This window comes from Cucurbita pepo, chromosome LG15 (assembly GCF_002806865.2).
Source record: "Cucurbita pepo subsp. pepo cultivar mu-cu-16 chromosome LG15, ASM280686v2, whole genome shotgun sequence".
Taxonomy (NCBI): Eukaryota; Viridiplantae; Streptophyta; class Magnoliopsida; order Cucurbitales; family Cucurbitaceae; genus Cucurbita; species Cucurbita pepo.
In genome coordinates this window covers 3,200,254-3,211,257 of record NC_036652.1, presented here as the reverse complement: position 1 = coordinate 3,211,257, position 11,004 = coordinate 3,200,254, and the positions used below count along the sequence as shown (strand labels likewise).

Here is an 11,004-nt window from a genome sequence, read left to right as displayed (position 1 = left end):
TATTATTCTTGGTATGGATTGGTTAAATATGAACTGAGTTGTGATTGATTGTGAGTCTCGAATGGTAACCTTCCGAATTTCATTAGGGGAGAGCCTGGCCTTCAGGGGTCGTCAACTAGGGAGACCCCAGGGGTGATCTCGGCGTGGGCATTTCTAGCCAGTGTGACTGTGGATGGGGGAGTTATGCCCATTGTCTCCTTAGTCCCAGTAGTGAGAGAGTTCAAAGACGTTTTTTCTTGAAGACCTACCTGGGTTGCCTCCTAACAAAGAAGTTGATTTTGGAATCAACGTGGAACCTGGAACGACACCGATATCTAAGGCACTATACAAAACAACACCCACTGAACTTAAGAAACTAAAGGAACAAATACAGGAGCTCTTGGACATGAACCCTAGCGTCTCACCCTGGGGAGCCCTTGTACTTTTCGTGAAAAAGTAAATGGGACCTTGCGTCTTTGAATAGACTATCGAGAGTTAAACAAGGTCACTATAAAAAACAAGTATCACCTTCCGAGGATAGATCATTTGCTCAATTATTTGCAAGGGGCGTCTGTATTCTCTAAGATAGATCTGAGGTTGGGGTACCATCAATTGAGGATTAGAGAAGAGGACATCTCTAAGGCAACCTTCAGAAGTCTCTATGGACGTTACGAGTTCACAGTTATAAATGAGGTGTACAAGGATTACCTCGGTTCCTTTGTGATCTTGTTCATCGATGATATATTAGTGTATTCCTTGACTTAAGTAGAACATAAAGATCACCTGCGAATGGTTCTGATTGTGTTGAGAACTCAGAAGTTGTATGCCAAGTTTTCTAATTGTTAGTTCTGGCTATTGGAAGTAGCATTTAGACATGTGGTCTCAAAAAAGAGAATTACTATGGATTCAACTAAGATTGAAGCTGTCATGAGATGGATTAGGCCAACAATTATGACAAAAGGTAAGATGACATGGATTAGGCCAACAATTATGACAAAAGGTAAGAAACTTTTATGGCTGACTGGCTACTACAGGAGGTTTGTCCAAGGCTTCTCGAAAATATTGGCTACGATGACTTAGTTGACCAAAAAGGGGAAGCCCTTTGTGTAGACTCTAGCTTGTGTAGAAAGCTTCCAAGAGTTGAAAAGGAGGTCGGTGACTATACCAATCCTCACAATACTCGATGGAATAGACAACCTTGTTGTGTTGTTAAGAATGAGAAATAGAAATAGAATTGGGATCGAAAGTATGATCTTCATTCAGGTTTACCACAAACTATCAANAAAGTATGATCTTCATTCATGTTTAACACGTTTAAATAGGATACAAACTATCAACTAATACCTAAAAATAGAAAAAATATATATCTAACTAAATCTGGTAAATAAATAAAATATACGGTTAATCAAATCTATACTAACCACTCCCTAAATATCTCACATATATTCTAAAAATATATCTCCAAAATATCCTCTTAATACTCCCCCTCAAGTTGGAGAGTGTATGTCGATCACACCCAACTTGTCCTTCAAAAAGTCAAACTGCTGTCTTCCCAAAGCTTTAGTAAAAACATCTGCCAATTGCATTTTGGTCGAAACATAACATGGTTTGATGATTCCAGCTTGTAACTTTTCTCGAACTATATGACAATCTATTTCAATGTGTTTCGTACGTTCATGAAAAACTGGATTGGCTGCTATATGTAATGCTGCTTGATTATCACAATATAATAATGCTGGTTCGGACAGTGGAACATTCAAGTCTTGAAGAATGTATCTTAACCAAGTTAACTCTAAACAAGTATTTGCCATAGCTCGATACTCGGCTTCTGCTGATGATCTGGACACATTAGTCTGCTTTTTACACTTCCAAGAAATAATTGAATTTCCGAGAAAAATGTAGAACCTAGAAATAGACCGTCTGGAAGTTCGACAACTACCCCAGTCAGAATCGCAATATGCCTGTAATCTTAAATTGTTTTCAGATGGCAGTAGAAGTCCTTGACCAGGAGTGCCTTTGATGTACCTCAGAACTCGAAGAGCTGCCTCCCAATGTGGTTTTCTTGGTTCATGCATAAATTGGCTAAGCATATGAACTGAATAAGCTATGTCAGGCCTAGTGACAGTCAAATATATTAATCTGCCAATCAACCGTCTGTAAACACTTGGATCATTCAACTTCTCTCCTTCAGTTAAAGAAAGTTTCAGATTTTTCTTCATAGGAAATTTGTCTAGACGTGCTCCTATAAGACCTGTGTCTTGAAGGATGTCTAGAGCATACTTCCTTTGAGACATAAAAATTTCTTTTCTAGACCGAGAAAATTCAATGCCTAGAAAATATTTCAAATTTCCTAAATCTTTGATAAGAAATTTCTGGAGTAAACTAGTCTTGAGATATTGAATTTCTTCGAGATCATTGCCTGTCAACAGAATATCATCAACATAGATTAGAACTGCAGTGANCGGCCATATTTGCAGATGATCGATATCCACGATTATTGTGTTGATTGACTTGTCTTGTCCTTCCAGAATTATTTTTCTATCGACACCGATCTTCTGTATGTTCCCTTCTATCACAAAACTTACAGTGAAACTTAAGAATTCGACACTCATTGATTGTATGACTACTTTTATTGCAGTGTTCACACGATTTGTCCTTGGCGAATTTTGAATATATTGTTTTCTTCTGCACTGCTGATGCAATCGAGAAATTCTCAGTAGGTTCTTAAGTTACCTGACGCTGCATCNAGTGGGCGAATCTGGAGAAGGTGGAGGAGACGACGAAGTAGTAGGTGAAGGGATAGGAGGTGAAGGAATAGAAGGTGGAAGATGGATGTTTGAGTAGGATGACCTAGGCGTAAATGCCACAAATCAGATGACTGAGATACTTGATGAGCTGAAGATTTGATTGGAGATGAAGAAATATGATAGAGACCTCCAAATTGTTTACCCGAGCCAATCATCTTCCCCGTAGCCAAGTCCTGCATAACACAAGAATCAGGATAGAAGGTGACATAACATTTCAAGTTATTGGTAAGTTTGCTGATCGACATTAGGTTTAAATTGAATGAAGGCACACATAAAACGTTGTTTAATTGAAGGTTAGGGCTAAGGGAAATATTGCCAGTATGTGACACACGTGCTGTCTCTCCATTAGGCAAATTTATTGTAGACATGATGGCAGCCTTTGGTTCAGTCATAACAGAAGATTTTGATACTATATGATCCGTAGCTCCACTATCGAGAATCCATGAATTAGAACTCGCAGAGTTAATAGATAATGTAGATATGGGAAGCAAACCTGCAACATTGACGTGATTGTCGGAATTACCAGAAGGGTGATGATTGATTGCAGATAAGGCTTGTGCTATCTGTCGTAATTGCTCAGAAGAAAAATTTGGAATGGAATTAGGTGACTGTTCTTCTGTATTCAACTGTGAAACATCGGCCATATTTGCAGATGATCGATATCCACGGTTATTGTGTTGATTGTCTTGTCTTGTCCTTCCAGAATTATTTTTCTGTCGACACCGATCTTCTGTATGGCCCCTTCTATCACAAAAGTTACAGTGAAACTTAAGAATTCGACACTCATTGATTGTATGACCACTTTTATTGCAGTGTTCACACAATTTGTCCTTGGCGAATTTTGAATATATTGTTTTCTTTTGCACTGCTGATGCAATCGAGATTTTCTCAGTAGGTTCGGAAGTTACCTGACGCTGCATCTCTTCTTGTACAAGTAATGAATAGGCTTGCCTCACATTAGGTAATGGAGACATCATCAATATGTTAGATCTCACCGTTTTATAAGACTGATTGAGCCCCATGAGCAATTGCATCAACTTGTCTTCTTCGCGTTGATCAATATGTATTTGACGTTGATTACAGGTAAATGGTGTGCGGTACGCTTCCAGTTCATCCCAGAGTGCTTTGAGCTTGGTGAAATATGTTGACAGTGCCATGGTTCCTTGTGACATCGTTGCTATCGAGTTTTGTATTTGAAAAATTGCTGGAGCATTCTTTTGTGAGAATTGATCGTGAAGATCAACCCACACTTGATGAGCTGTCTTGGCGTGAATAATGCCTTTAGCGATATCTGCTTCAACGGAATGAGTTAACCAAGATATTATCATACTGTTGCACTGATTCCAGAGTTCGAATTCGGTTGAATTTGCATCTTGGGACGGTTCCTCAATTGTGCCATCAATGAAGCCAATTTTCTTCTTGGCAATAAGAGCATGCATAACTGATTTACTCCAGGATTGGTAATTTGCTCCATTTAATTTGATTGGAACAAGTGAATATCCTGGCTGATCAGAGTGATGAATATAGTAAGGATGTGTTAAATCAACATCCGAAATTTTGAAGCTGGATTTGGCTGATTCCGCCATAAAGGAAATTTTGATATTTAAGAACACCAAGATCGGTGCTCTGATACCATGTTAAGAATGACAAATAGAAATAGAATTGAGATCGAGAGGTGCTCTGATACCATGTTAAGAATGACAAATAGAAATAGAATTGGGATCGAAAGTATGATCTTGATTCAGGTTTACCACGTTTAGGATACAAACTATCAACTAATACCTAAAAATAGAAAAATATATATAACTAACTAAATTCTGTAAATAAATAAAATATACGGTTAATAAATCTATACTAACCACTCCCTAAATATCTCACATATATATTCTAAAAATATATCTCCAAAATATCTTCTTAAACTAAATTTTGCAAATAAATAAAATATACCGTTAATAAATCTATACTAACCACTCCCTAAATATCTCAGATATATTCTAAAAATATATCTCCAAAATATCTTCTTAATATGTGTAGAGTGACGCTTCAACGAAGGCTTGATTTGTGTGCTTATGTAGAATGGGAAAGTAATTGTGTATGCTTCTAGACAGTTGAAGGACTACGAGCAAAATTATCCTTCCCATGACTTGGAGTTGGCTGTTGGTGGTGTTCGCACTGAAGACATGGCGACATTATCTTCATGGGGAGAGAATCCAAATGTACACCGACCACAAGAGCCTTAAATATTTGTTCACCCAAAAGAAGTTAGATATGAGACAAAGGAGGTGGCTTGAACTAGTGAACTGACAAGGCTAATGTGGTAGTTGATGCCTTGAGCAGGAAGATAGTTAACACCTCTCCATTTTATGGTTTCCTTATCTTCTTCATTTCTCTTTATTTTCACGTGGCTGGGGCGCGAGAACAATTAGAACGAGCTAGAAATTTTTGGATGCGGCTTCGTTGTTGCTTGGGTATACCTCTATGAAGTTGCTCGTGGATTCCGACAACTCGCCAAAATTCTCGGGGTTGCTAGCCCCTAACGGTGTGAATTGACCTTATCTCTTCGCCCCTAAATCCATTTTTGTAGCCAACCACAACCAATTGAAAAGGAAAAGACAATGACTTCAATAGAATCACCAATTTTTGTACTAACGATTGTAGGCCGTCACGTTGTTGTTGAAGGCCAATAATGCACAATACTTGTGCCCCCAAGAAGTTTGCAAAAAGGGTTTTCGTGTGGGAGTTTTTTTCTTTCTCTAGAGGACGTGGCAGCACTAAGTATACTTGAAGGAGACGGGGGAATCTCACATTTTTCGGCAAGATCTGAAAGGTACACTTATCGGAGCTAATGATTCAACTACTAGTCCCCACATCGTCATAAAATCGAGCTGGGGTAATCCCATAATTGATGCCATCATACAAACCCTCGCCCTCTCTGAACTAAGTAGCACGATTTGATTTAATCAATAAGGAAACGGAATAGGTCTCACTCCATAAAGTTTTGAACTTTTAACTCAACAACAAGATTCAATTTAACTATATAGGAAAAAGAATTAATTCGACTTAATTTAAATAAACTTTATTAACTAGTCTTAATTGACCAAGTTTGGATTGCTAATTAAAAAGAAAAAAAATAAATTTGAAACTACCTTGAGGGAAATAATTGGATTGGATTTTCGCCAAAAACAAACGGGAACACAATGCACCTTACGACTAGGTTTCTACTACTAACTAAATATCAATTTTTCGATTTAATCAGAAAGGCACCATTAATAAACTTGACTAAATAAGAAAAGAAAATCACCCAACTCAAACAACATTCAACTTCTAAGTGTATAAGATTGAGTTTAACCAAAAATTGAAAAAGAATATGTATGAGCGATAGAGACCGTCAAAATAGTCTGTCAGTAATAGAAATCCATATTGATAGACTACAAAAATGTTATATCATTGATTCAGTCCAAAAAATTGTTACGTTTGAAAATTATTTATTTGTGTGATATATTTATGAATTAAAAGTCAAAGACTTTCCATAACATCCCCGGCTACGATCTGACCAAAACGAGTATGAACAATATATGGTATTATTTTGTCCATGTTATCGTTGTGAATATCATCAAAGTCTTCTTCATCGTCTTGACCATCATTATTATCAAGATTTTATTTGTGGCATTCCATTATAGTCATTATATATATATGGTTACAATTATCTACGTTCCCAATGTGCTTATGATGTAGCACCAAGCGGACTGTTAGCTAGTGTGTATCATCTTACGAGAATCGAGTATGGTATAGATCAACTGGAAGAGGTATGCATAAAAGTATTTGCCGCTGAGTGGGACTTGAAAAGAGGATGAGAGAGAGGGGAACTCAAACAAGTAATAGAAGATAAGAGAGAGACTAAAAAAGTCTACTGCGTTGTTTCTATAAACAAATTGTGTGAATTTTGTTAGCGGTAGCGATCGGACTTTTTCTTTGCTGTAATTTCCCCTCCGTTTTTAAAAGCAGCATTCCTTTCAAAACACAAAAGTCAGAGTTAGATTGAGCCCCTTTTTGTTGTTCGAAGTAAATGAATTCCTTTCTTATCTTATTCCAATTTAAGTTAGAAATGCTTAGAACTCTATTCAAACTCCCAAAATTGTCGAACACAAAATAATATAAATTTCTTATTATAGTAGAAGTTTAGAAGTTTAGAAGTTGCCCAAAATGAAAGAACGAAACCACTAAAGAAAAGGCAACACAATCATGAATACTAATGAAATGTGATTGATATATTGAATAGGAAAGAACCATAGTTGGCTCGAAAAATAGGTTTTATTCAATAAAAATTCGACAATTGTAAATAAATATCAATACGTTTCTCGAAACCTATCCTGTAATTTCCTATTATCATTGAATACTTTTATGAAAATTTCTAACCCATAACATCGAAGTTAAGTTCCGTCAAATTAAAACTTTTAATTATAATAATAATTATTAAGATTATTTTATGTTTGGTCCATTGAAATCACTTTCCAAATATATAAAAAAATATATATATATTTTTAACCATTTAAAAAAATCACTCCAAATTTGAAGCCTGCAATAGTTTCATTAGCCTATAAATATCACTCCAAATCTCTTCCATTTATTACAAGTATTTGTACAATTCAGTTTTCATATGGCTTTTGTTTTTTAACTATGCCTTGGCTAAAGTAACGTTAGATATTGTTAATCTTGGAGCCAAGCCTGATGGAATGATTGATGCCTCGCCTATGCTTCAAACAGCATGGACCAAGGCTTGTGACTCGTTGGGACCAGCTACTATTATCGTGCCCAACGGCACATTCTACGTTCAAAGTGTGAGCTTTAACGAGCCTTGTAAGAACAATGCTATTACTGTTCGCATCAATGGTACTCTTGTGGCTTCCTCATACATTCAGGTTTTAGCTAAAACTAAAACTTGGATTGAGTTTCACAGCGTAAATGGACTTTCCATTCATGGCGGTGTTATTAATGGGCAAGGATTTGGCATATGGAATTATAAACACTCGGGAAATAATTGTCCTGATGGAGCAACGGTATGCATTATTTAAGTTGGCTAGATATAACAAATACCATATTGATTCAAATTTGTACTAATTCTTGCTTTGGATTGTTTTGAATTTGGAGAACCTTCAAATCTTAAATTCACAAAATGTAATCGTCAATGGATTAACTTCGATTAATAGCCAAATGTTCAATACTGAGGTGGATGGTTGCCAAAATGTGAACATCCAAAGAGTGAAGGTCTCAGATGCTGGTGATAGTCCGAACACTGATGGCATCCATGTGCAGTTATCATCAAACGTGACCATCCTTAGCTATAACATAGCATTGGTGACGATTGCATCTCAATTGGTCCAGGGACCACCAACTTATAGATGGAGAGTATTACATGTGGACACGGACATGGAATCAGGTTTACCACAAATAATTTTTGGAAATGATTTTATTGGCATGAAAAATTAATTAGGAATTATAAAACCAAATATAAGATCAAATTTTTTCTAACTTTAAGCAAAGTGATTTTAATTATTTCACTATTACTTAGTAATAATAATGATTAAAGTAGTTATCTAATATATTATATTAGAACGTGAAAATGAAACCTCATAAAAAATTTGGTGTTCGGTTGAATATATGTTTGCAGCGTTGGGAGCTTGGGGAAGTCGACGGATGAGCCTTGAGTGAAAAATGTGACAGTTACATCATCAACGTTCCTCGGGACTCAAAATGGAGTGAGGATTAAGTCTTGCGCAAGACCAAGCAATGGGTTCGCTACTGATATTCATTTTCAACACATTATTTTGGACAATGTACACAACCCTATCATAATTGATCAAAATTACTTTCTACAAGACCAAGGCGGCCCCAATCAGGTATATTTCCTCGTTACTTCACATTTTAAATTCTTACCAATTATATTTAACTTTAAATTTGATCAATAAAATTTAAAGTTTTAATTCCATACCTAAAGGATTTCTTTTATCTTCAACCAGTTGGAATTTATTTTGTTCATGACATTTTTTCCGGTAATGTATTGTGGTAGACAATGTAATTCTCTCATACCTTCAAAACAACGTGGTATTATCCACTTTGATCATCCTAGATTTTATTTATTTATTTATTTATTTGGCTTTTACTTAAAAGATCTCATACAATTCGATAATTGTCATAACTTATATATATCACGATATTTTCCTTATCTAACCAGGGAACGGTAATCTCACTCCCAATATGATTTATATCTCATTTTTATGTATATATTCTATACACGAATTTTTGCATTTTATGGCTACTTTGAGAGGGTTTTATTTCAAAGTTTATTATAGTTTAGTGTTTGGTTTCTTGATTTAATTTATTTCATTTTTTGTTCTTGTTTGCATGAATAGACTTATGGAGTTTAAATTAGCAACGTAACGTATGAAGATATCAAGGGAACATCTGCCACTACTGAAATAGGAGTCAACTTTGATTGTAGCCCAACAAATCCTTGCACTGGATTAAGCTTGGAAGACATTAAAGTGACTTATAATAATCAAATCGCTAAAGCTTCATGCAAAGACGACAAAGGAACTGCCTCTAGCGTGGTTGAACCTGCTAGTTGCTTAGCATAGACAAATCTAATGGGGTTCTATTGCCTAAGCCTAATAAACGAACTCTTATGAATTTGAATATATTAAGAAACGTTCAACAACCAAAATTTCTTATGGAAAATGTACTATTACATTTTAATATACTAATCAATATTAGAATAAGAGCCTTCAAATCAATGCAACTAAGCCATAAAAAGCTTAAGGAAATATCAACAAAAAAATCCTATGGAATTGATTTTGCCCATGGAATATACAAATCAATCGATAAACACACACACAAGAAAATTACTCAATTTTGAAATTTGTGAAGGGGAGGAAGAATGTATTTTATGTTACATGGAAAAGAAATAATAAAAGATGGTGTACATAGTACGGGTTAGGTTGGGTTGAGAGATTATTTTGGACCAACTCAAAAGTTCGGGTTGGTTGGATTAGTAACTCAATCCAACCCAAAAATTTTCACAACCTAATCCAACCCAACCCTCCATTTTTTTCTTTTTTGTTGGGTTTGGGTCGTTAAAAAAATATAATTTATTTAAAAAAGTTTTATTTATCCAAAATTCATAGATATAGGATGCAATCTTAGATAAAAGATATTAAAAGTTCACAAACAAACACAAATTAATCTATAATCACTAAAAAAAATTCATCAATAACATATTGTAGCATGGTAACATAGTTCAACATTATCATAAAATTAAAGACAACTAAATACAGACATTTCTTGAGAGAATTAGTTACTTTAAAATGTAAGAAAAATATAAGGATAGAGGATAAAATTACCAAACAATAAAAAAATAATTAGTTTAAAGAAACTAAATCTAACAAAAAAAAAAATAGACTTACTATACATGACATTTTAGACATTTTTTTATTTATTTATAAATCTCCATATTTAAAATCATTCACCATGAAAGATGGAAAGCATTCAATTTCCAGGAATTCTCGGTTTCTAAAAATTTATTTAAGAATTGATAAAATGAAAACAATATGTATTTTGAACTTTGAATATAATATATTTTTGTATAAATCATAGAACTTATCAAAAAATTATATTCTTAAAATTGAAAGAAAATTTATTTCAAGTTATAAACCATATATTTAAAAATAATATAAAGGGTATGAAAAGTTGTTTGTTAGTTTATTCATATTATAAATAACATGTTTAAAAATAATATGAAAAATTAAAGAAATAGAAATGTTTTCAATGGGCCAAAGTACCACTATTAGACCTATAAATACACTAATTTTTTTTTAAATATATTTTATAATTTTTTGTTCGGTTCAAGTTAATTCAAAGTTTTTGTCCCACAAATCCGAAACCAAATTGAATCAGTCTGGGTTCAAAAAAATGAATCCAACTTAACTCGAAATGCTAATCCAACTCAACCCAACTCCTATAGTTTGGGATGGGTCGATTCGAATTGTCGGGCTCATATAGGTTGGTATGGATTTCAAAGGACGGAATCAAACTTTCATTAAGAATATATTCGTGACAACGACTTAAGCTAACCAGGTAAGTGGCCTTACTATTAGCATGGTTATATTTGATGTTGACACGTGCATGTGGTTCTGCATGTGTCATATATACTGATATGTGTGAA

At 34.6% G+C, this 11,004-nt stretch overlaps 1 protein-coding gene and 1 pseudogene across 1 annotated transcript; one reads left to right on the top strand and one right to left on the bottom strand.

The window, feature by feature from the left end:
- Nucleotides 1–2,918: 2,918 nt before the first annotated feature.
- Nucleotides 2,919–4,165, bottom strand: LOC111776274. The gene is made up of 2 exons (XM_023655685.1): nt 3,280–4,165; nt 2,919–2,959 (listed from the first exon to the last, which is right to left on the bottom strand). The coding sequence occupies exons 1-2, from the start codon at nt 4,112–4,114 to the stop codon at nt 2,925–2,927; spliced, it is 870 nt and encodes a 289-aa protein (XP_023511453.1). The 5' UTR covers nt 4,115–4,165; the 3' UTR covers nt 2,919–2,924.
- A 351-nt stretch (nt 4,166–4,516) lies between these two features.
- Nucleotides 4,517–9,421, top strand: LOC111776365 (annotated as a pseudogene).
- Nucleotides 9,422–11,004: the final 1,583 nt, after the last annotated feature.